The following is a 26,041-nucleotide window of genomic DNA, read 5'->3' on the forward strand; positions in this document are numbered from 1 at the left end:
GGAGTCTTAACCAGGGGACTGCTAGAGATGTCCCCTGACTCCATTTTAAAGGAAGTTCCTGTTTATTAATTAATGTTAATTTAATGATATTAATTAATAATGACAATTACAAGTAAAAATATTAATAAGTCAATTCACACACCAAATGGGGAAAGAGGAGAGATAATGCCTTGGAACCTTCTAATGGCCCTCTCCCAACTCTGAGGAAATCTCCCAGAAGCCCCAGCAGGTCACATCTCATTCTGAACCCCTCACTGACAAAGGGACTTCCTTTAGACCAATCAGGCCCTATTCCTGGAGCTAGGAGGCGGGGCATATTCCCAACCCCGGGAAGGGGCAGGTGGCTGCTAAGGCGCTCTTTGTTAGATAGACTATCTGAAACACCCATTTCACAGACACTGCAAAATCCTCCACACACTAGGTTCTCAGGTTGTGGAGGTCACAGATAACTGAGCTTCAGGGGTCTTTCCTTAACTGTGCGTGGGGTCTTTAAACCTCTAATTAAAAGGTAGAGGAGAAAGTGAAGTGAGATGCTAAGAGAACCTGAACAGCTCAGGATGTTTAGCATCAAAATCATGTTGTAAACTTCCTTTAAATCTGTATTTCCTGATTTAAAAAAAATCTGTTAACATATCTCTCATCCAAGGCATAGCCGCATACCCCTTTTCATTTCGCGCTGAGAAGCTCCCCGTGTCTCGCGGGACATTCTAGAGTCCTTCCCCTTGTGCCACCTGGAGGTTTCTGCATTGGGCCCACAGGGTCCAGCTCCCTGAATACAAATCTTAGCTCCAGCACGTAAAGGTCTCTCTCTGCCTTTTTCCTCATCTGGAAAAATAACAGTATCTAACTCTGAAGATTGTTTTAAGGGTTAAAAACCGATTTGGTCTTCTCTCACTGGCAGAGGCAGCCTGTTGAAGATAGAATTTGTGAATCCTGGGAGGCTGGATTCTTCCCACTTCCTGCCATCTCATCAAAGAACAGAACGTAGAATAGGGCCATGGGAAGGCAAGGAATGTGCAACTTAATGAAAAGCATGCATTCCATAATTTAAGGAAATGAGAGTATTATTACTCTCCAGCATAGCAACAAGATATAAATAAATACTAATAAGTAAAAATAGGTTAATTGATTCAAAAAAGCATTGATATAATTCATAATAGGGTTGCATTATAGAATTGTTTGCACTGGTAAAGTCTGTTACTATACATGGACTTTCATTGCTGTATTGGCATGGAAAATTGTCCAGTCTGACACCACTAGCTGTGTGATTTCAGGAAACTCTCTACCTTTCTGAGCCTCAATTTCGTTGGCTATGAAATGAGACGAACAATTTCTTTCTTTCAATAAAGGACCAGATGAGGTAATGTGTGAATGGGCTTTGAAAACTGGAAGGCACAATACTTTCCTTAGGTAATTAATAATTATTGTACCTAATAATCATCCACAATAAAAATACATTCAAGGAAAATGTAAAGACTCATTGTTTGAAACACCAATCTTAAAAAAGATCTGTAAGTGCTAAACTCATGCTCTTCTTTACCATAGCATCTATAAGACATTTATTTTGCTTTTTTAGACACTTTTTTTTTTATTAACATCACTCTTGGATCTCGTGGCATCTTCTTTAGGGGCGGAACAGTAATTGACAAACTGTTTCAGACAGAAATCTGGAAGATCCAAGCTCATGGATTATAGAATGTATTTTCTTCGTAAACATGAAAACAGGATTAAGCCAAGGACTTCATTGTAGATAAGGAAAACCGATGCCATGTGGGCTGAACTGTTTATAGTCTTCCTACAGAAATGGATGCACTATTTATACCTATGAGTTCTGCTATCTCAAACCATGGCTCCTTAGCTCCTCACTTCAGGTTCACATAGCCATAGTGATAAAGTCAGTCATTGTGGGTTAAAAGCAACCAATGTCAGACGACCCCTGCTGGCCTGGTCTGGCACTGCATGGGGAAACACAACCTCCAGTTCACATTAATGAGGAAATTGGCTACAGGGGGCAAGAGACTCGAGCTGCCAAGGATTCAGTCTTGTCTCACTTTACATGTAGGTGTCGATATTCATCAAAAACTGTGTCAAAATGGGAGCTAGAGGAAAGGTCAGACTTGACTTACAATAGCTCTTAAGAGGCAGCCGGGGATAATAATCTGCATTTGGGGCAGTTTGAGGCTGGAATCTGCCTGTCCCTCCAGCTTGTTCGCGTCTTTGCTAATGGCACTCAGTATAGCGGTTGTTTTTTCAATATGCTTTCAAGCTCATTGTTTGTTGCATGCTCTTAACTTCTAAAGGGGGCAGAGGTCTTCTCTCCAGCTTTTTCATTTTGCCTCTAAAAGGCAAGGAGGAAGAACTCTGAAGGGTCAAGGTCAAAATGGAGTGCTCAAGGATATATTTAATGGAACCATTATAATAGGAGGTAGAGTTTACAGGTATAGATTGCCTCAAAGGGGCTTCCCTGCTCTCTCCTCTTCTTCATGAAATTGAGATTAAATGGAGCCTGCCTGCAAGGAAAATGGGGTCCGGGGAGAGGATGTACAGGGTAACCCAGGGATAGAGAAAAAACACAAACAAAAACCTCGGATGAAGAGTGATGGCTCTTGTTTTGAGGAAGAGGCTGCTGATTAGTGCTCCTGGCTGGTAGAAGCGAGACACAGCAGGAATGAGGATTTACTTTGGAGGAGCAAAGGCTGGAAAGTGGCCAGGTGGCTGAATCGTGTCTGGCTCAAGTCACAAGCTAGTGTTTCTGGCTACAGGGAGTAGGTAAACCCCAGGGAGAAGACCAAGGGGTTGGGATTGCAGAGCCACAAGGGACGGGGAACGTCATTTCACTTTCTCTGTTTTAATGGCCAAAGAGATGAATTTTTCTTCCTCTCATGGTAGGGAGCTCTGAGGAGCATTTCCAATGACCAGAAGTCAGGTCCTTAACTCATTTCCTTCGCCCTAGCAGCCCCAGTGACTTGAAGGTCACAGGAAGAAGATGGGATTGCACTAGGAACCTGGGCATCCTTCAGCCAAGGCCATTAATCCCTTCCTCTTCAGGGTTTGTGCCTCTTCAGTTTGGCTTGAGTGATGCAAATCCATTCTTCCCAGTAAAACATATTCATCTCATTAGCATCTCAGAGAATATCCTGTGATTGCAGGAAGGAAATCTATGATTGCCAGTCTAAATACAGAGGTCTCGGTGATTTTCAAAAGAATTGGCTGAGCTGAGCAGGCGGTGAGAAACCCACCTCGATTTTCTGTAGAGTAGTCCTCTACGTCAGTGGCCCCCACTAGGGACTGGTTTTATGGAAGACAGTTTTTCCACAAACCAGGGGTGGGAGGATAGCTTGGGGATGATTCCAGTGCATTATATTTATTTGGCACTCTACATCAGCTCCACCTCAGATCATCAGGCATTAGATCCTGGAGGTTGGGGACCCCTGTTCTACATGGAAGAATTCTAAGATAGTTAGCTAGTCTTCTGTTGATGGATACTTAGGTCATTGCCAGACATTTGCCATTAAATACAATGCTACTTGGACACTCTCATGCAAAAAAAAAAAAAAAACAAAAAAACTTAACATGTGTCATATTTCTTTCAGTTAGATTTCTAGACATAAGATTGAATATAGCCAAATTTCCTTTCCAAGCCCTTTTCCTCCCCAAGTCTTTGTTATCCTTCATCAATCAATGTATTATAATAATGCTAATATTAATCACAACTACCTTATTTCTTGAGGAGTTACTATGTGCCAGGCACTATAGTAGACACTTGCCATGCGTATTCTTATTGGTCATCTCGTCAACCCAGAAAGGTAGGTTCTATTATTACCCCCATTTTAGAGGTGAGGAAATAGAGGCACAAGATCTGTAAGTTACTTGTTTAAAGTGACTTATAAATGTGAGACCCAGCCCAGGCATTCCGATCTATTATTTCACTCAAAAAAGAACCTGTCTTTATTTTAGAAAGAGAGAGTTTGGGTAAAAGGTAGAGTGAACTTGGCCACCACAGCAGGGAAAGGAATCCAACTGGAAGCATATTATTGGATGTGTCAGCATCTTGAGTCTTCATTAGCAAATCTTTGGGTTTGGTGTTAGTACAAGGACCCCTAAGCTCAAGGTCACACGAGGATTTCATTCCAGCTGTGCCTACAAAACCTCTTTTTTTAAATGCATAATCCAATTGACCTGAGTAGTTGTTTCATTAATCTCTGCAAAACAATTGAAGTGATTTTTTCCCCCTGTTACCTGGCTGTCTTGTTGTTCTGTTCTATCAGGCTAACAGTCCCTGAAATGAGATGGTGGTAAATCTGGTTCAAGGCCATAGGTGATGTGCATTCCTAGGAACGAAATCCTTGAAAGATGTGCAACATCATAATTGGAATTGGGGACCACTCAGGCAATTGCGTTTTCCAGGCATGTTTGTGTCCATGAGCTCCTCTGGTGATGTACCTTTGTCCCCGGGAGAGAAAGGGTCAGAAGCAGCTAAGGAAAGGGGTGAGAAGGAGGAGGCAGAGGAAAGACAGCTGCTCCAGCAAGTGGGGATATTTATTCCTTATTGTTGAGCAGTGCTCTCGTTACATTCCACTGGATCTAATAATTGCCTAAGAAAACACCACCCTGTGTCTCTTCCTTACTTGGAAGGGCATGAACCCTATTAGGAGACAGCCTGTGACCACATGGGGAGTGTCCCGCATGCTTTCTATCTATCTAAGGAACAGCGTCATCACTAAACCATCAGCCTGACAACACACACACGTGTACTCATGTCCAGTCGGTTAGGGGTGAGCGCTGGTGTCAAAGTGTCACTAAAATTGTAATAAGGTAGAGAACCATACTTTCAAGAAGTCCGTTCAGGGAGATACTTGTGTGGAACTGCAAGGGATGCTCTAACAGCCATTTGGAAGTGGGTGGGACGAGACCCCAAAAGAATAATTTGGAATAACAACAGATGGTCTTTTCTAAAAAGGGGAGTCAGGGCTTTTGTCTCTGTGAGTGTGTGGAATGCAAGTGGGAACTGCCTCGACTGCCTGTGCACCACACTCAGAGAAAGGTGCCTGCCACCCTTTCCTCAAGTAAATGTTGACCTCACCCTTGAAGAATGGCAGTTTGGAGGGGTGCCAAGTGTGCATTCTTCCCAGTGTGCCCACATTTTCCTCCAGTGTTGCATGCATGCACACACACACACACACGCACACACACACACAAACTCACACACACGTTCACTGACATCTCCCATTCCTGTGCTGCTGCCTGCCACACTGATGCCCCCACAAGTGCATTTGAAGGTTCAAGGCTAAAGCACCAAGGAAGGCGTTTGAGAATGGTCCATAGTCAACTCTGTTAGAGGCCAAACACAAATGCCTTTCTTTAGTGACCTTAATTTCCTAGTGCTGGAAATGGATGTAACTGTTAAGCTGGGAACAAAAGGGCTGACCTATCTACAAGGCTTACTGAGCACCTTCGCCCTGATGCTTGCTGTACTGTTACGGTAGGGGTCTCAATTTAGTGGCTGGTGCAGCTTTTACTTGTCCCAACAGTAACCCCAGAACGCAGCCTGGAAAAGAGAGCTCACATGTGGGGGAGGGAGAGAGAGAGAGCTATGAATATGTAGAGAGAGCTAGAGAGAACCATAGCTTGGTTCCAGCTGGTGCCACTCTGACAAGAAAGCTTGCAGAAGGCTCAATGCTAATGTCTGCTCTGGACTGAGAGTAAGAACCCCAGCCTATGCAGTGCTTCTCTTCAGTATCAAAGAAGGACTCTTGGGGTGTCCCCTAGAATGTTCTAATGTGGACTCTTGGGCCAATAAAGAGACTTTCTGTTCTGGGAGAGAGTGGCTAAAGCAAGGCAGAAGCTTAGGTTTCCCAACAGCCGTATGACCTTAGGCAAATCATTTTATCTCTTTAGGCCTCAATTTTTTCACCAGTTAAATGAGGTCAGCTGGGCTCAGCCCTAAATCAGTGCTTCCTAAAATTGTTAGAGGGAATGCCTTAAAAGAATAGCCTACTCTTTCTTGAGGTTCCACAGTGCAACTGAATGTATGAAAAGGTTTGGGAGGTCCCACAAGAAAGAAACCCGCTCAGCGTCGTCTAGCCCACTCTTCCGCTCGCCTGTCTACTCAACCACTGCAGTTTGCCATGGCTTATGCACATCTGGTGTCAGTCTGCTCGGCCTGCAGTAACACCGCACCATGAACTGGATGGCTCTTCAAAAGGAATTCCTTCATTTCTCACAGCTCAGCAGGCTGAAGTCTGAGGTCCCAGCCAGGTCCTGGTGAGGGCCCTCTAGTGGGCTGCAGAATGCTGACTTCTTGAACACTCACATGAGAGCTCACACTCATGACCTAATTACTCCATAAAGGAGTAACACCATTACACTGGGGGTTAAGATTTCAACATAGGAACCTGGGGGTAACTGGGATATTACGCTCAAAGTATTTGGGCAAATGTCACTCTCATGAAGTCTACATGAGTCTAATTCTCCTGGGCAGCCCCAGTTCGGGTGCTCCTCCCCACCCCATGCTCACACATCTGCATGGACACGTACACACACACACACACAGGAAGAAGGGCTGGGATTCTCAGAGGAAGCATCTTTCCATTCCCGCTGTCATTTGCAGCTTTGTTAAGACCTTACAATGTTAGAGCCAGAGAGACAGAGAGATCCTCCAGTCCAGCTGACTCGAGCTCTCATTTTACGAGTATTGAGAGAGGGAAGCTGACCTGCCACGTGCTGCATAGCTTGTCAGTGGCAGAGCAGGGATGGCCCTTAGGTTTCCTAACTCTTGTCCCTCTTCTGAAGGAAGGTCCTTTTTGATGCCACCATGCGCACTGGGCACTCATGCTGGGGTAGATGTCGCGAAAGGTGTTGCCCAGTTTTCTGCATCAAGATGTAATATCTGGAGTAACTACGGATACGAATGCTATCAAGATGTCAGTCCACAAATATTTTTGAACATCTATTTTGTGTCAGGCAATCAGTAGTACAATGGTGAACAAACAATACAAACTTTAAAGAAATACAGATGTGAAAGTGTAGTTGGGCAGGTGTGTAGAGAGGGCTGCGAAAGTAGCGTCAGGGGAGCCAGAGGCTGATGAGACAAGCCAGTGTGGGGAAGATGAGGACAGGCTCCATCCACAGCCCCGGAGGGGGGGGGCTCCACTTTGACGAGGGATGGTCATCACAATACACAGTGGTGAGCTGCCACTTATTAAGCCCCTCCCGTGTGTCGGAGACTAAGCCCCATGGGTGGATCCAGCTGCTGATTTAATTCCTCAGACTTAAGGACAGGGCCAGTACTAGAACCCAGTCTGTCTGCTTCTAAAAGTAAGTCTCAGGAGGAAGCTCATTCCATTTCCTGAGGACAGAGGACCACACAGTGTTCTTTGTCCTGGAGCTCTAACACTGGGGTTAAGTGGCTCTTAATGTTATAGTTTCTCCCTAACAGTTTAGGCTACATTTTACTTTTCACTTCATTCTGTCACTCTTAGGTCCACCCTCCAGAGACCCTCCTCTTCCTCAACAGATGCCACACACAAAATCAATTACATCCTATTATCTAATGCCAGTGTTGTTTATACCCCAGGAGGGAGAAAAATATGCTTTTATGAGTCCAGACTTTATTTTTTCCATTCTGTCCCCTCCCAGGAGGGGATTTCAATATTTCTTCTGAAATCAGACATTGTGTGGGGGTTTGGAGTGGCGAGGGGATGGATACGTACCCCACCTTATTCATTTTCTCTTCTGTGGAAGGGTCTCAGCTGTTTTTCCTCCCAAATTGAATTCTCTTACTCTTGAAGAATGACCCAAGCAAAGAAATTTCCCAAACATCTGAAATCTGAGAATTGGTGCCTGGAATCCATGAGGCTCATAGTTTCCAGATGGGGAGGCCGGAAGAGGAGGCGGAGGGGCAGAGGAAGGAGGGCGGGAGGATGAAAGGCAGAGAGAGCCTGAACTCTGGCTCACTCTGCCTGCCCCGTGAGCCAGGCCAGCCTCTCATGTGTTCTGCAGGTCTGCCATCCGATGGCGTGCCAGGCCCGAAGAAACGCCACAGTCATGCACGACCTCGTGAGACCATTCCAGTGATTACTGGGAAGTAAGTCATCATAAAATTGTCTCTTCTGAGGGCGGAGACTGGCTTCTGGAGCACAATATGAAAGAAAGCCCATTGCCTGGCTATCAGGAAGGGCATAAACACTCCAGATGGATTTTCTCACCATCTCAGAAACGGCAAAAGACCAGACGCTTCTAGAAATCTTGGCTTCTCTACACACTTAACCAGATGCAAGAGTCGACCCCCAGGTGACCTAATTCTTCCTCCACATGTCTTGTCCTCATGCCAGAGGCAGGGAGAGAGGCTTAAAAGGCAACCTAGCTTTGAGTAAATCAACAGGCAAGTATAGTTTGGACATAAGTGGGCTAGGTATGGCCTCAGAAGGAATACCCTTTTTTGATCAGACAGGCCAGTATCTCAGGCCAGACAGGCCAGAGGGAAAAAAGGAGTTTGGGGAAAATAGATCACACCCACCTGTTAGCAAATGGGAAAGTGGTTTAAGTGCTGAGGAAAAATACCCATTTTTATTGTTATCAGTGATTTCTTTACCATCATCTCCACCCACAGTCACCACGCTAACTCTCACCACCACCACCATCACCCCTGGCCCCCCCACCAAACCCAGGAGCAATCTTACTTGTCTGTCATGGTTCTTCCCACTTGGAACAGGCTCAGTGTGACACTGGGATAGTCATACAACTGGGTCAAAAGGTCCTAGAAGCCTGGACGTGTGGAGAGAAACCAAAGACAGAAAAGTTCCTTCCAATTAACACCTGCAGTTTCCAGATGTCCTAATACAAATGGCGAGGCAGAAAACAGCCACCCTTAAGCCAGAGGACTACACCTGGACTCCGTGTTTTCAAGAGCCAAGCATTCAAGCTCCTCATAACCTGAACTCCTGGCCTGGGACATGTAAATGTTGAACTACTCTCTGGCTTGGGGAGAGAGAGCAGGCAGCGGTGAACGTATCCTGTAATGGCATGACTTCAACAGACCATTCATCTCACCCTGAGGTATGCAGGGAAACTGCCTGCCTCCTCAGACTCAGCAGTGCCCAGAATTTATGAACTTCTTCAGAGTATGATGTGAATCTGGGTCTGAGCCAGGCATTATCATCAGGAAAAGGTGGACAATTTCCCTCTCCCTCCCCTCTCCTTTTCCTATTGCTGACTGTATTGTTCAGACATGAGCTGCGATTTAATCCCTTCTGCTGCTAAGGGTGTTGGAGAAGGCAATGGCACCCCACTCCAGTACTCTTGCCTGGAAAATCCCATGGACGGAGGAGCCTGGTAGGCTGCAGTCCATGGGGTCGCTAAGAGTCAGACACGACTGAGCGACTTCACTTTCACTTTTCACTTTCATGCATTGGAGAAGGAAATGGCAACCCACTCCAGTGTTCTTGCCTGGAGAATCCCAGGGATGGGGGAGCCTGGTGGGCTGCCGTCTCTGGGGTCGCACAGAGTTGGACACGACTGAAGCGACTTAGCAGCAGCAGCAGCAGCTGCTAAGGGTGTTACAGAATACTAGTTGCCATGTAGTCATAAAAAGTACTTAAGTAAAAGAAAGAATGCATGAAAGAAAAGAAAGTAGAAAAAAAAAACAGTAGCAAATGACAAAACTCATCATTACTACAAGCAAAAATTAGATAGGCAGGGGAAAATCCTTGCCCATATAACTAGGTGGAATGCAGTTGATTAACTTAGATCATTTCTATCTATAATCAACATGGCATGTGCTTTTACAATCATGCAGTGTTGAAATCAGTGCATCTTGGAAGAAGGGATAGTTCCAGTCCCATGCTTATAAATTTCTTTTATCTTAGGGTCATCAGATGAGGGCTGAGTTGCCACAAAGTGCTCAATGACCCATGGGAAATGAATCATGTTTCCATTCCAGGGCTTAATATATGCATTACATCACTATTAGAAGCAAGCGACTCTGTGGTGGGTGGCTCTGACGTGGATTAAGGTCAAAAGTGGCCCTGGAGACCAAATTCCCTGATGAGAGTTTGCCACACAGCTCCATGTGTTCTTTGCTTCTGAATTCTTTCTTTTCCTAGCAACAACTACTAAATACCAGCTTCCCAGGCTGGTTTTATGAGGTTTATTCTTCTTGCAGCAAAGAACTGGAGAAATACAAGGGAGACTGTGTTACTACAGGTTAAATTGTGTTATACTCAACTTGTGGAGAGGGTCCAGTTTCCTTTTATTATACCCCAATTTTGCTGTAATGACTGTTGCTTGAAATAAATGAGCAATTGACAGGGGGTTAGAGATAACAGCGATGCTTAAGTGATTTTTACGGTGGCAGTGTTTGTTGTAACAGAATTTGACCTGTATTCTGGTTATTAGTTTTACTCATCACATTGGAAACGTGGCACTTCCATTGTTCATGCCGTTATATGCAAAGCGCTGTAGCATGAAAGTCACTTACAAAGCTGTGAAAAGAAACTCTCTAATCACAAGAGGCTCCTGGAACAATAAAACCTCGGGCAGGGGGATGTTTTGTTTTGTTAAGCTAAAGGTTCTGGATAGTCCCAGGTTTATTCCTTTAACCCCTAAAAAGGAAATTTGTTTCATTCTTTTATACCATTTGTGATAGAAATATTTCTAAAATTTGATATGGAAATTCTTGCTTTCTTCTGAGCATAATTAATTTCAGGGTCATCATTTTGAGTATAATTATATGGTCCTATTAAATGGCAACCCACTCCAGTGTTCTTGCCTGGAGAATCCCAGGGATGGGGAAGCCTGGTGGGCTGCTGTCTATGGGGTCACACAGAGTCGGACACGACTGAAGTGACTTAGCAGCAGCAGCAGCATTGTCCTATCGGAGAAGGCAATGGCACCCCACTCCAGTACTTTTGCCTAGAAAATCCCATGGACAGAGGAGCCTGGTAGGCTACAGTCCATGGGGTCGCTAGAGTCGGACACGACTGAGTGATTTCACTTTCACTTTTCACTTTCATGCATTGGAAAAGGAAATGGCAACCCACTCCAGTGTTCTTGCCTGGAGAATCCCAGGGATGGGGGAGCCTGGTGGGCTGCCGTCTATGGGGTCGCACAGAGTTGGATACGACTAAAGGGACTTAGCAGCAGCATATGGTTCTATGATATGAGCATTTAGAAATTGAGATGTGTAAAGAGCTATTTTGGGCACTAAATACCACCCTAAAACAGTGGTTTTTGAGCTCTTCAGTCTATTTAAACTTTTTTTTTTGGTCTTCTGTGTTGCTGTCAGCTCCTTTTCCTTCTTGATTTAAGTTTCCTTCTTGATTTAAGTTTCCGCTAGATATCTGTTTCTCGCCCTTAATCTGTGGTAGTCTTGGAAACCAGACAGCAAACATTTACAATTATGTGTGAAACAAGAATAAATAGGTTCTGAGTAGGTGCTTTATGGGGAGACAGATGGCCCTTCTCTTACGTGTTTGCTTCATACTATTTATTTCAACTCATCAGAAGCCTTCTTTACTCGCTTCTTAGTTCTCAGTCATTTTTAAATGGGTCCAGCCAAGGTTTCAGATCTTTCCAGTTCTGCCTCAATTACTCATTGTCAAACCACTTGTGTTGTGTGGGTTTTGTTTAAGAAGTAGGGATAGGTGAAGCTAGCTGAGCCCTAGGAAAATGAGTTGTGACTGACTCCCTAAACTGGTGTGAAGATTGTGGACCATTTTGGTAAGGCAAATCATATGCTATGGCCAAGATGGCTCAACTCAGTAAATGAACAAGCTCCCTTTACAGTCCCTTTCTAAGAATATGAAGCTGGCCTGATGTCAAGCTGTTGGAGACGCCTTCAAGATGTTTAATTAAATGACAGACTCGGTGCCAGAGATGGCTGACTTTGGGGATTCTAAGGCTAAAGCCCAAGAAGCCAAGGCTTTGCCTCTGCTGGTGATTTAATGATTTATGGCCTTGGAAGAAAGGAGATAAAGCAAGTTTAGTAATTCCTTCCTTCCTGAAGTGCAGTTTCAGGCCAGAGAGGATTTCACTGTTCTCCTTAGCCTTCCTTCTCTCACTGTACCTCTGTATTTCAGAAACTGTATAAAACAAGGCCTAAAAGGACAAATCCCTTCACCCCAAGGCCACACTGCATGTGTTTGTGGGGAGGATGTGCGTGGGTGATGTTGTTCACTAGCATAAGGTAGAATCAGTGCAGCTAGGAGAGGAGAGATTGAGAGCTGGGGTTTTATGTCAATTCCTGCTATGCTCTGCTTAGTGGCTCAGTCATGTCTGACTCTTTGCGACTCCACGGACTGTAGCCCACCAGGCTCCTCTGTCCATGGGATTCTCCAGGCAAGGATGCTGGAGTGGGTTGCCATGCCCTCCTCCAGGGGATCTTCCTAACCCAGGGATTGAAGCCAGGTCTCCCGTATTGCAGGCGGATTCGTTACCATCTGAGCCACCAGGGAAGCCCAAGTCAGCTAAATCTGGGTTTAAATCCCACCTTTTCATTTATCGGGGTGTGACCTTGGGCATAGCTTTTAACTCTCTGATGCCTGAGCAATAAAATAGAGAATAATATCAGTGCGATGAGAATTAGATAATGTAAAAAGCAATGAGGACAGTGCCTGGTCCGGAAAAAGAGCTCACTAAAATGGTAGCTATTATTTAACAAAATGAATGATTTAGCCTGAAGACTGTCACATTGAACGAGGAATTAGCACAGACACTCTGCTCAGCCAGTTATTGACTTTGTTTCCTTTTCTGTGACGTCTTCTTTTCTTGCTAATACCGGCAGCCTGACTTTCGGCCGGGGGTACCCACCTCTGGTGTCTTGTTAAGGCCAGGAGATAGTTCAAACCAGCTGCAATTTCACTCTTTTATGAGTGTGAAGGAAATGGGACCACCTGTAAGTTGGACCAAGCAAAGATCAATGAGACAAAATAAAGAGTTGTAGCTTTCAGAGGGAAAGATGATAAAATGAGAAAAGGCTGGGGCAGTGGGATGTGGTATTGAGTTGCTGGCACCAGGAAGCAGGGAAGAAAACCTCCAAACACACTGTGGTTTGTTAAAACACCGAGACTCCCAAGTACCACAGTGCTTGGCAGCCCCATCTCACCACGCAGAAGTGTCCTCAGCAGCTGGGGAGGTTATGAGAGATGGGAGGAAGTGGGCCTAATGGTTACTCCAGGAGACAGGGAGTCTGCTGGTCTGGCTCACTGGGTGACCTTGGGTGACTGACTTGCTCTAGAACCCTTACTGGAACAATTTCTCCAAAGTTCATACAGCCCCCAGCTAACTAAAGGGGTCTGATGGAGACAAATTTGTTAAAAAAAATTGTTTTAGAGCAGGGCTCATAAACTGCAGCTCCTCCAGACACTCTTGCTGGTAGGTTTTTAAAAATTGAATTTTAATATCTTTAGGTAGGACTTGTACTTTCTAATTCATACAGTATCTACTACCTTGAGTTTTCACATTTCACCTCTTGGTTTTAATGCATCCTTGGCTCCTAGTATTACAAACTTGATGAGAACTGCTTCATTTATAACTTAATTCTATCTCTTCATCAGTTGTATCAAATGTGTACTTCTAAGATTCCCCAAAGATGATTTTGCCGGCCTAACTGTAATTTGCTCTATGAAAACATTTTCTTTTTCCCTAGAAAATATGGTAAAGATTAAAGTTTGACCACCCCCTTGGGTTAATCCAAATTGTAAAGCTTTAACATTATTTGAAAACATCATTCAGGACCAAGCATTCTTTACCTTATAATCTACTTTGCTCAGAAAATTTAATGTAGGCATGGATCATTTCACTTTGAGGAGAAAACGTCTCTTTAAATAACTATGAATTTTCAATCTGTCCTTCTGCAACTCCCAGAGACCTCCTAAGTCACTCCAGAGAAGTCAGGGCGAAGGAGCGTCCCATCTCTCATAACCAAAACACCATCATCGGCGGCATGATCACGGTTACGAGTGCAGATCACTATGGATATTTACACCTAGCATGGTCCTTTGTGCAAAACTCTGAGAGACAAATGGTGTTTCCAGGAATAGTTTATTGATTTCCAAATGCACAGGGGCACCGAGTCCAAACATCCTGGGATAGCGGTAAATCTCTCTTACAAAATAATTTACAGCAAGAAAATGATATACTGCAACATTAACTCAAACGTATAATTCCCTTGAAAGATTGAGTGTTCCCTTGTTTAATGTAAAGGGTGAAAGGGGAAGATGACTGAGGAGGGAATGTGGCAGTGTGCAAGTAAACAGGCAGAGGACGATGGATTCGTTGGTTCTCCCCATCCATGTAGTCACTGTAGAAAGACTGGTCGCTAATACTCCCATGGAGTATAAATCCACTGTCCCCTCAAGGTCATACCAAGCCCAGCATGATATGACCCGGCCCTGTGGCATTTCTGTACCAGTATACCACAAGTCTTGTAATTAATTCATTTTTATTTTCCGGCTCCGGCACCTGTTCTGCTGTTTCTGGTGTGTTCTCGGGCCTTAGAGCTCTTGGAATGAGCTGGAGTGGGGCTTCCAACACACTGTTGGATAAGGCAGTATTAATGAGATCTAAAGTCTCCTCTGTAGGCCCTTTTCTGGTTTGTTTTTCTCAGGGCTAGGCTGAGTCCACTCATAATGAGATTGATTTGTTTTTTAAACAGGAGATTTTAGATGTGCTAGGCACATAGTAAACATGCAACTGATTTTCTTATGGAAAAGCATGTGTCAAACAGCTATGATGTGAGTGTGCCAATTTCAGGTATGGGCAAGAGCATATTGTCTAAGTGGAGGAAAGAGCTCCCTAAGCCCTACCACTCTTACCAGTTATGAATTCTTCAGCCATGCCCTCAGGCCTGACTGGAGTGTTCAGACTCTCAGGTCACCGAAATGGCTGGGTATCCAAATTTCCCATATCATTAGACATCCTGGAGTAGGGCTGGAGTGTAAATTCCTTCAGGGCTGTCACCTTGGCTCAGCTTTAGGAGCTGACAACCTTTGCCGAGGCACTGCTCTTCCTATAAGCATCTCTTGAGCAAGCACCACAGCTCCATTACCTGGTGGCGCTTGTGATCAGAGCTGGCAGGAACCTCTGCGTGGTATGTAAGATAATGAGGGGACTGCTCTGCAGTTCCCTTGCTTGTTAAACTGAGAGTGCGTGTATGTGTACATATACACATCAGGTATTTGTAGGGACGTCTATATTCACTGGACTTTGAATTGCCACATCCTCACAGGGCACAGACTAGCTAGGTTTACTAGAATATGAAGATTTCCTTTGCAGCAGCAGGCATTTTCAAATAGAGAGCAGAACACTGCTCACTTTCACTATTTCTGAGAAGTTCCACACTCCTAAAGGCCTAGAAACACTTTATTTATGGGCTGCGTGCATGCTCAGTAGTGTCTGACTCTTTGAGCCTGGTCTGTAGCCTGCCAGACTCTTCTGTCCATGGGATTCTCCAGGCAAGAATACTAGAGTGGGTTGCCATTTCCTTCTCCAGATCTTTTCCTCCCAGGGATCGACCTGCATTGGCAGGCAGGTGCTTTTCCAGTTGAGCCATTGGGGAAGCCCAGTGACTGGCCTAGATGGCTTCAACTCCCCCTTATTTATGAGGGATGGCACCAAAAAGGAAAGGCCTCCTCCCATTCCTGGGGGCAGGCTCAAGTTAGCAACATGTACTTAATGTATCTGCTAAACTGGAAGAATAAGGCTACCCTGATGCCATTTCTGGGCCCAAACTACTGCCATGAAATGTCACTGTGAAAAAGAATCCTTAGAGTGGAATGGTCAGACTGTAGCAGGGGAACCCACAGCTTTTTCTGTGTTTTAGGGATACATAAAAGTTAAGAAGGGAGAAGGAAATGGCAACCCACTCCAGTGTTCTTGCCTGGAGAATCCCAGGGACAGCAGAGCCTGGTGGGCTGCTGTCTATGGGGTCACCCAGAGTCGGACATGGCTGAAGCGACTTAGCAGCAGCAGCCGAGTTAGGAAGAGCTGGGTACAAAAACCTGGCTCCCGTACTTCCTAGCTGTGTAACTCAAAACAAATAACTCTTAGCTACAAATCTGAAATGGGGCCTTGGTGCAGGGTCCTCAATATTTAAAATCATTTCCCTTTTTGGGGTGTCAGAGCAGAGACTCCAGGCACTTTTTGGAATTGCCCTGGATTTAATGACACCAAATCAAAGATCAGACCTCCTCTTAGCCTCGGATACCCAACATTTTTGGAAGGCATCCAGGGATTGCTGTGAGGACCCAATTCATTCTGAAGACAGTCATTACCTGTCTCCCTTGCTGACTTCTCCATAGGGATGTCTGCAAACCCTGCAGCCAGGCAGGACACAATTTGGAGCAACTCGACTGACCTGGTAGGAGGGCGGCCTCCTCGTGCTGGGGCTGAGGGCCAAGCAGCCTGCTCCAGCTTTGGGGAAGCTGGTACCACTGCCGGAAGCATCCTAGCTCTTGTGTTGATAGATGCTGCCGGCAGGAACTCAGGAGCCTGGGCAGAAGCTGCTGTGCCATGTTTAATGCGTCCCTGGTTAAAGTTTTATCAGGTACTGAAGACAGCGGGAGCCCATAAAGCAGATCTGAAATCCTTTCTAGGTAAAAGCCAAAGTGCTTTCCTCGAGCATTATAGAGATATAATAATTTATTGAGACAGGCTGGTATGTATTTTTATATTTCCATTCATATCCATTGCATAAATGCCTGGGTTTCCCAAATACTGATTTAAAGTAACAGCCTATGATCAGTTATGGAGGAGCCAATAAGCTGTCCATTGCTAAGATAAGGCTGCCTCTTGGAGATTAAACAATGATTACTGGGAAAGACAACACAAGCTTCTAAATCCTAGAGTCTTCTTAATCTTCTGATTTTTTAAACTCTTTTTGAGAATGGCCACTGGTCTTCCTTTAAAGGTAGTTGCATTGGATGTGGCTGGGGGATATAATTAGTGGTATGCCAAAATCTCCAGTTTTTTGTGGGCAGAAAGGTAAAGCACCGAACATGTCTCAGCCATTTGTTGGCCACCAGTTTAAGAGAAAAAAAAAAAAAAAAAAACAGCCCAAACCACTCTCAGCCCCCAGTGTCCCTCATGATTTAGTGAGCTGGGGTACTCTTAACTGAGAAGTGTATATGCCTGGTAGCTTCCTGGAGTCAAAGAAACAGTCATTTCATAGCATGCACAGGATTGAACAGTGATATAAACAGGATTCCGACAGTAAGCACTATTTCTACCTCATAACCACTCTGCACACACACATCAGTTGGCCCTAAAGCTTTGTTGACAGGTGTACAGGTCACAGGCAGGCAGGCAGGAAAAGAGGAAGATCCCCCGATGCAGGCTCCTTTGGTTCTGCCTCAGAAGCACTAGGAGTCTGGGTCCTGAGTCAGCAGAAGCCCCAAGGCTCTTGGATGTGTGCAGTTCCAATTGTACTTCTCAGAAGTGAACACCCAAATACCACTAACGGCAGAGGAGGGGGAACACACAGCCCACTTGCAAATAAAAGTCCTCTGCGAAGTCTCCCGTTTTATCTTTACAGTTTATGTATATGAACATTCTATTTCATAATGTAACTGTGTTTGTTTTATCCGAAAATAACATCATTCCCTGACTCCAAAACATTTGTTAAGTCAAAACTGCTGCTAGAAGATGCATGCTTTTCAGTTTACAGTTCTGTGTTCCCTAGTACATCACTGCTTACTTGGGAGTAAAAAGCTTGGCTGTAAGGAAATGTGATTTGGGAGTGGGGAGAGGCCAGAGTCCAACCACGGGGAGTCTCCGCTCACAGCGTGTAAGAGGGGAGAGGCAGGGGGTGGGAGATGATCTAGAGGTGGGGAGTGCCGGGCCGGAGGGGTCCTCCCCTGGAGTGAAAGGAAGGTCTGTCTGCCAGGGGGTGGAGCTCAATTCACACACCAGAGGGCCAAGTATCCTCCCCACTCTGCACTGAAGCCAAATCAGGCTAAGCTAGGGGAAGAGGAGCAAAACCTACAGTGCAAATTCCCATTTGTGACACACATTCCAGACTTTCATGATGTGGCGAGACCCATAAAACCTCAGAATCCACTCAAATAATTCAGGTTCCATCAGATCCTTTACTGACTATTTTGGAAACCTAGGCAATTTGAGTTCAGAAATATTTATTTCTATTTCAACTTTTAATCAGATCTTTTTGGTCTCCCCTCTTTTTTTTTTTTTTTTTAAAGTCATTTCCTTTCTACCTCTTCAATCTTTTTTTTTTTTTCATTTCCACAGGATTGAATTATGAATCTGAAGTCCAGGATAACCTCACGTACGAAAAATATCTTTATATATTTCTAACTTTTAACTCTGTCGGTTTTCAAGCCATCCGTCTTATTTCATGAAACCACATTTTCACAGATGTATAATTGGACTTGTAGAGACTAATTACATGGGTTGATTCAGCCCTACTTTCCCCCTCATTTATTCCATGCTTCGATATGAATAAAGTGGGGGGTCATTAGCACAGAGGGAAACAAATCCTGACTGCCCTTCAAGATGATTTCAGCTCCTTCTTAATGAAGTGATACTGTTTGGGTATACACTGTTACAGGGACTGGCTTTCCTGAGGAAGTTCAAAGCAGCTGTTGGGGGAATGACCTGAGGACCCTGTAATTGCTCCTGGTGGAGCATGGGGGCACTTTTCCTTTTCCTACCACGACAAGAGAATGGGAAGCACGGTCAGTAACAGTAAAGCTGGCCACTCCTTGGAGAGCTCTGTGCCTGCTGCGGGCCTGGGGACGCATCTGGCGGAACCACGTTGCTTGCCGGGCAGCCTCCACCGGGGTCAGAAGCCGCTGCACACACGCCTTCACATACACGCAAGGGGAAGGGGGGTGTTGCACCGGGGAGGGCGGGCCTTCATGCGCCCTAGTCTTCATCGGCGCCACTACAAAGGAAAGGAGAACCAGTGAGTTGAGACGTCACAAGACGGGAGGCCCGCCTGGCTACTGACAGCAGGCATAGGCTCTGCTGCCCGAACCCCCTGGATTCCAGCCCTCACCCTACCACTGCGGGCACTGTGACCAGCGGCATGCTTCTGCACCTCCCCATGTTCTGATTTCTTTATTTGACTACAGAGATGATGATAATGAAACCTACTTTCTCAGGTTACTGGAGGAATAAATAAGATAATACAGGTAAAATCCCTGTGCCTGGTACACAATAGGTGAATAACTATTTAAAGGAACAAGTGATTTGTCATAGTATTTTTTTTAACTTGACAAAATAAATAGCTGGTAAAAATTGGGAGTCTGACTTCCCCTAAGCCTTAAAAGCCTGGGCTTCCTAGGTGGCTCAGTGATAAAGAATCTGCCTGCCAATGTAGGAAACCCAGGAGACGCAGGTTCAATCCCTTGGCTGGGAAGATCCCCTGGAGGAGGAAATGGGAACCCACTCCTGTGTTCTTGGTTGGATAATCCCATGGACAGAGGAGCCTGGCGGGCTACAGTCGTGGGGTCACAAAGAGTCGGACACGACTGAGCACACACACAAACCTTAAAGCCACCTGTCGTTAGAAGAGAAAAGCAAAGAGAAGCTGTCTTTCTGTATAGCCAGTGGCACTTCTCACTTGGAATAAAACCAAGGTTTCAATTCATGCCACAGGCAGTCACTGGATTCACGTGTCACCGCCTCAGAGAAGCTCCTCTATCTCAGTCAGCCTCCTTGGTCACTGTCCATCTCCATCTTATTTCTTTCATAGCCCTTATCACGTCCTATAAATCACTTGTTTGCTATTTACGCTTCCCTCTACCCCCGCTAGGGCATAAAAAGAGGAGCAGTGCTATTTTATCGACGACTGTTTATCTGGCACTAGTACTGTGCTACGCATACAGAAGTGTTCAATAAATAGCTGTTTCTAAAAGGGAGTGAGAAATAAAAACAGGAAGGGAGGGAAGGAAGGTGCTGAAAGGAACAGTCATTCAAAGCTGCCTTGATCAGGGCATCTTGGGTGTTGGTGGTATGTCAGGGGCCAAAAAATGAGTTGTGAGTCTTAGAAGCACAGCTAGAAGCTCAGCTGCTCAGGGTTAGAGCCTTGCTGGCTTGGTCCTTGGAGAGAACACTCTTGATATAGATACTAGCATAAGAAAAAGGCAGGGTCAGTAAAAAGTAGCAAACTTGTCTGGTTTATCCTCCTCCACCACTTCTAGGGGTCACTATCCTGAAAATAAAGAAGGCTGAGCACCGACGAATTGATGTGTTTGAACTGGGGTGCTGGAGAAGACTCTTGACAGTCCCTTGGACAGCAGGAGATCAAACTAGTCAATCCTAAAGGAAATCAACCTTGAATACTGGGAGAAGTGGAAGAACTGATGCTGAAGCTGAAGCTTTAATACTTTGGCCACTGGATGTGAAGAGCTGACCCACTGGAAAAGATCCTGATGCTGGGAAAGATTGAGGGCAAGAGGAGAAGGGAGCGACAGAGTATGAAAGGGTTGGATGGCATCATCGTCTCAATGGACATGACTCTGAGCAAACTCCGGGAAATAGTGAAAGACTGGGAAGCCTGGTGTGCAGCAGTTCATGGGGTCATGAGAGTCAGACACGACTCAGTGACTGACAACAGCAACATCCTGAAAATAATAAGAGTCAGCTTGATCAAGTGTGCTGGGGCACCAAGCTAAGCGCTCCTCGCCCATTCTTACTATTACTCCTCACAACAATCCTAGGATGCAGGGACTACTATTAATATCATTATGTTCCCCATTTGGCAAATGAGGAAAGTGAAGCTCTGAGAGATGTAAAATCCTCAGCCACAGATAAGATCTGTGTCCTTGAAACTTAGGGATTAGTTTTGGCTGAAGAAAGTCTCACAGAGTCAGGCTAGGATACTTGGAAGGGAGGGAAAATCTCCTTCCTCTTGTCAAGACAGGAGTTAGGAAGAAGAAAGGCCTGGGGTGCCTTAGCTCCCAGCTATGACCTAGAAATTTGTTTTTTTAACCTCACAACGGATTATCTATGTCTATATAAAATCAGGGCTGTTTTGCATCCACTTGGGAAAGACTGTAAGGGAAAAGTACCCTTGACAACCAACCTGTGGAACTGCTGCTGAGGGCGAAAGCATTTTAAGACACGGAACCTGCAATTAAGGCAAGTGTACTCTAGGAGCCTAAAGATCCAACCCAGCAGCCTTCACTGTCCAAACTCCGCCCTATTCCACTAGCCTATTCTATTCCCTCTCTCTGCCTGTTGTCCAGTCTTGGGGGGAAGGGTGCACGCTTGGAGGGGCCGGTCAGTGAACTTGTCATTAAGGGGCAGTGTTTGGTGGCATCCGTCCCAAAGGGAACAAAGGGTCTTTCATGAGAGCGCCTTGGCAGAATCAAGGCACAGTTGGAACTGGCGCCATAGTCTCCCCTCTGGAATTATATCCAAAGCAAGCTCAATGTTCTTTTGTCCATTTTCCTTCAAATCTGAGAGGTCTAGCATCAGCGTGTGCCCTTTGCTTAAACTGCGGCTCACTTTTTAGCATTCTTAACTTGAGATACATAGTTCAGAGGGTTCATGAACCTACTGAAATTGTATACAAGAGTTTGTCTGTGTGTTCCTTGTTGGAGAGAGGCCATAATTTTCATTATACTCAAAAAGGGGTCAACAACCTCCCAAAACTAAAGTATAATGAAATTATAAATAAGTTTAAGTTCCTTTCAAGTGGCCAGGTCCCTTACTATAAGACATGCGGAGTTGACTTGGGGAAAAGATCAGAAGCCCTGACAGATAACTCTTTTCTCATTATCCTGAAAGAGATCTGTTATGGGGCCTGAATGACCACACTCACATCACAGTTTAAAAGCATAAGACCTTGGGATTCTGGCACCAACTCTTTTGTGACCCCATGGACTGTAGCGTTTCAGCCTCCTCTTTCCATGGGATCTCCCAGGCAAGAATACTGGAGTGGGTTGCCATGCCCTTTTCCAGAGGATTTTCCTGATCCAGGGATTGAACCCAAGTCTCCTGAATTGGCGGGCAGATTTTTCACCACTGAGCCACCAGGGAAGTCCACATGACTGGTTAATTTCACTGTATACTCTGTATTAGTCATGGCACGAGGCACAACAATGAGTAAGATGAAATCACAGTGGTGGCCCTCATGGACTTTACAGTCCAGTAGGTGAGGGAGGGTATGGGGAGGGGAGGGATGAGGGGGAAGAGAGAGAGAGAGAGAGATGGGGGGTAGAAGGAGAGAAATATTTTTGTCCAGAATAGCATCTTCAAATAAAACATCTTCTTTTTCACAATTAGTAACCTGGCTTTTATACAACAACAACAAAGAAAAAAATATAACTGAATCTATAGCACAGAGCTCTGTTCACCTTGATCTCTCCTGGAGGGTCACACAGTATAACTGGTGTGAGATATCATTTGAATGCTCCTTCTTTACTCTGTATATGAGCTGATCTGTGTTCACAGGATTTTATCTTAGTCTGTAGGAGCCTTTACTTTCTCCAAGGGAAGAAACATTGTCTTCTATCTTAGCCACTTATCATCCTCTACCCCTCACACTGGATTTATAATTGGAGGGATACTCAGAAATCTTTAAAGTGTTTGTTTAGTTACTGCTGTTTTGAGAATAAACTAAGGGTATTAGATAGCCCATTCTGTAGTAGATACTAACCATGAGAGAAACAGTGCTATATAATGGCTTTGAAGTCACCAAACTAAACTAGATTCAAAATCCCACTCACTCTGGCACTAACGGGCTGTGGGACTTGGGGTGAGCCGATCAACCTCTCTGGGTCTCAGTTTCCTCGAGGTAATGCTGTGTATCTTACGGGGTTACCGTGAGAGTTCTGCATTTTATGCAGTATAAACACAATGCCGGCTTCCCATCTTCACCCTGCCTTTCTGCTCCAGAAGCAGTACCTGCCTAACTTTCCTTCCACACTGCTCTTCTAGCATCTGAGATGCTACACTGCAGAGCATGTGTGCTCCTGTCCCCAAATGTCCTTAAAAAATCCTTAAAGTTCTGGAGTGCAACAGTCTAACCAGAGACAGACCTATGGATACTGAATAGAAAGAAGGGCTGAGCTCCCTGCTTCCGACCCTTCTGCTTGACTCAGTCGTGTCTGACTCTTTGTGACTCCATGGACTGTAGTCCGCCAGGCTCCTCTGTCCACGGGGATTCTCCAGGCAAGACGGGAGTGGGTTGCCAGGCCCTCCTCCAGGTTCTATTTGACAGATCTCTAGAAAAGTCAGTCCCTGAAAAACACTGGTGAGGACAGACACTGTGAATCCAGTTCACTGGCCTCAGTCACAGACTGACCTAGTTAGAGCGTGCTGGTGTATCCAAAGGTGGAGGTTTTGAGACTAGGGTACACACGCCTCTGTGGTGCCTAGTGATCTCCCAGGAGGTTATCTGGTCACGGCTAATTCAAAGGAAATTAATGTCCAGATCTGTACCTTCCATACATACTCTTTCTTAAAACCGACCTCTCCCAGAACATGCTTGTAATCTACAGGTTCTGTCTTCAGTCACTCTCACTTTTTACAATCACCTTACCTCCACCTCAGAAAAGAAATGCATATCCCTCATCCTACTGAATCTCACCATAGGACAATTTTAGAAAGCCTTGCTTCTATAAGAGCAGGGTAAGAAATAGTGAAGGATATAATCCCTTATTTCATCTGGGTAGTAAACTCCTGGCAAAGCTGTGTGCCTTTATCTGTCTATCCATGGATCTAAGAATTCACATTCAGAAGTCAGACGCTTGTCATGAAATGTGTACTATTATGTTCATTTTAATTGAAAAAAAAAAAAAACAAACCACCAGACTTGGATCTGACAGAAAGCAAAACTGATTTGGCTGGATGGTTTGACCATATAAATCATCTTTGCCCATGAGATTATACAGTGGATCTTGCCTATAAATTTAAAAAGCTGTATCTGTAGTGTCAAAGTTTTGACAAAAATGTATATAAAGCAACACACTATGTCAGAAATCACATCCTTTTCAACTATATAAATTTGATGTATAATTTTAGGAGTTAAAATGGGCAAGAAGACACATGATTTTTTTCTAAATTATTTTTGGGGGTGTAAGAACAAAAAGAATAGCTAAAGGAGCGGAGAATTTCTACATCGTGACTGGGTGAGTGATTTGACATTGAACACCTGCTGGGGGTAGGGGTCCAGGTGACAGAAGGCGACTAAGCAGCCCCCCCAGCAGACCGCTGTGTCTGCTCTGCCAGCGGGGTGCACCTCCCTGAGAACAGTCCCTTCGGTCTTGTTGTGCCTGTGAAACTGAAGGCATTGTTAGAAGCAGGCCACAAGCCCCCATCCTATTGAGCCCCTCAACACCCGCTGATAAAGTGATTATGATGGAAGAGTGTTTCCCTGCCTGACAAGCTTTTAGATAGTCCATATAGAAAGGCAGCTCAGGTTTTCAGCTTCCGTCCCCAGAGATGGACGCTTATACGAGGAAGTTAATAAATGAGGTGGGTAAGTACTCTGATCTCACAAGTTACTTTCTTTTCCTGAGAATATAATACAACTTAATTCGATTTGGCATCACTTACACTGCCGAGTCCTTGGCTATTTATTATTATTGCTGTGAAAGGATTTTTCACTCATGAAGATGGAGAAATTAAGAGGTATCAACAAGAGAGGAAAGCTAGACTCAGCTGGGATTCCACACGATGGATGTGGGGTTCTTCACAAACGAAGCCACACAGGTACTGTATGAGGAGCTGAGGGGAAGTCTCCATGCACCATCTAAGGCTGCAGTGGCTCACGTGCAGTGGGCGCCTGCTCAGCCCAGCTGGCGGACGGGCCAAACACCCAGATCAGAAACACTCCTGCACCAGCCAGACGAGAGCTGCCAGCCTGTCTCCCAACACACCAGTCCCAACAGCCTGGGATGCAGGTGAGGGGGTTACTGTGCTAGAAGGAATCAGAACTCATAATTAGCTGCGGCTCTGGTCTTTCCAGTAGTCTTGTACGGATGTGAGAGTTGGACTATAAAGAAAGCTGAGCGCTGAAGAACTGATGCTTTTGAACTGTGGTGTTGGAGAAGACTCTTCAGAGTCCCTTGGACTGCAGGGAGATCCAACCAGGCCATCCTAAAGGACATCAGCCCTGAATATTCATTGGAAGGACTGATGGCTGAAGCTGAAACTCCAATACTTTGGCCACCTGATGCAAAGAGCTGACTCACTGGAAAAGACCCTGATGCTGGAAAAGATTGAAGGCAGGAGGAGAAAGGGACGACCCAGGATGAGATGGTTGGATGGCATCACTGATTCAATGGACATGAGTTTGAGTAAGCTCTGGGAATTGGTGATGGACAGGGAGGCCTGGTGTGCTGCATGCAGTCTATGGGGTTGCAAAGAGCCAGACATAACTGAGTGACTGAACTGACTGACTGTAGGACTAATACAAATTAGTTTTAAGAGATATAAATAGAAATTTAAAAGAGATACAAATATAAAGCAAAATGTCCTCAGTTTATCCTGGGATGACTGAGAAATACATGAGAGGACCCCACAGTTCTAGTCCTGGCTTTGCTGTGTCACCTCATTTCCTCATCTGGTGAATTTCACCTTAGTGAAATTTACAAAATTTCAAACCAGACAAAAGTGAAGCTCCTTCCTGACTTACACACTTGCTGGGCTAATTAGCTCTCACTTGTACTGTTTTTTCTCTTCCTTCCTGTGCACCACCCTCTTCCTCCATGCTTCTCCAACTCAAGCTGAAGGCTGACTTCGAGTGTTCAAGTTCTTTCACCTCTTTTTCTGGCTGGGCCCAAATGCCAGGTTGATGAACTGTAGTGCTTGCTCAAGACCTAGGGCAGACCCTAGTTCAGTGAGCTCCGGTAATCTAATTCCTTGTGGTTCTTGAAGTCTAAAGTGGCACCAGCCTTGTTGCATCTTTCTTCGCAAATTACAGCAAACAGGGAGAAGGGCACTTTTCTCTCTAGATCCCTTTATACTTTATCCCATTAATCTTCTCTCCTTCAATAATAACCACTGTTCGCAGATGGGTGACTTCATGTTCTAGGCACTGAGCTAAGCAATTTATATATACAATCTCACTAAA

At 45.1% G+C, this 26,041-nt stretch overlaps 1 protein-coding gene across 4 annotated transcripts in view; it reads right to left on the bottom strand.

The window, feature by feature from the left end:
- Positions 1-14,021: 14,021 nt before the first annotated feature.
- Positions 14,022-26,041, bottom strand: part of TRIM44 (tripartite motif containing 44) — a 114,105-nt gene continuing 102,085 nt past the window's right edge. For all 4 annotated transcript variants that reach the window (XM_044929253.2, XM_044929255.2, XM_006062350.4 and 1 more), the window contains one exon: positions 14,022-18,898. Coding sequence is in view for 1 of the 4 variants with exons in the window: in XM_006062350.4 (XP_006062412.1) it covers positions 18,880-18,898 (19 nt within the window). In the remaining 3 variants the exon portion in view is untranslated. The remainder of the gene's footprint in view (positions 18,899-26,041) is intronic.

The sequence above is a fragment of the Bubalus bubalis genome, chromosome 16 (genome assembly GCF_019923935.1).
Source record: "Bubalus bubalis isolate 160015118507 breed Murrah chromosome 16, NDDB_SH_1, whole genome shotgun sequence".
NCBI lineage: Eukaryota > Metazoa > Chordata > Mammalia > Artiodactyla > Bovidae > Bubalus > Bubalus bubalis.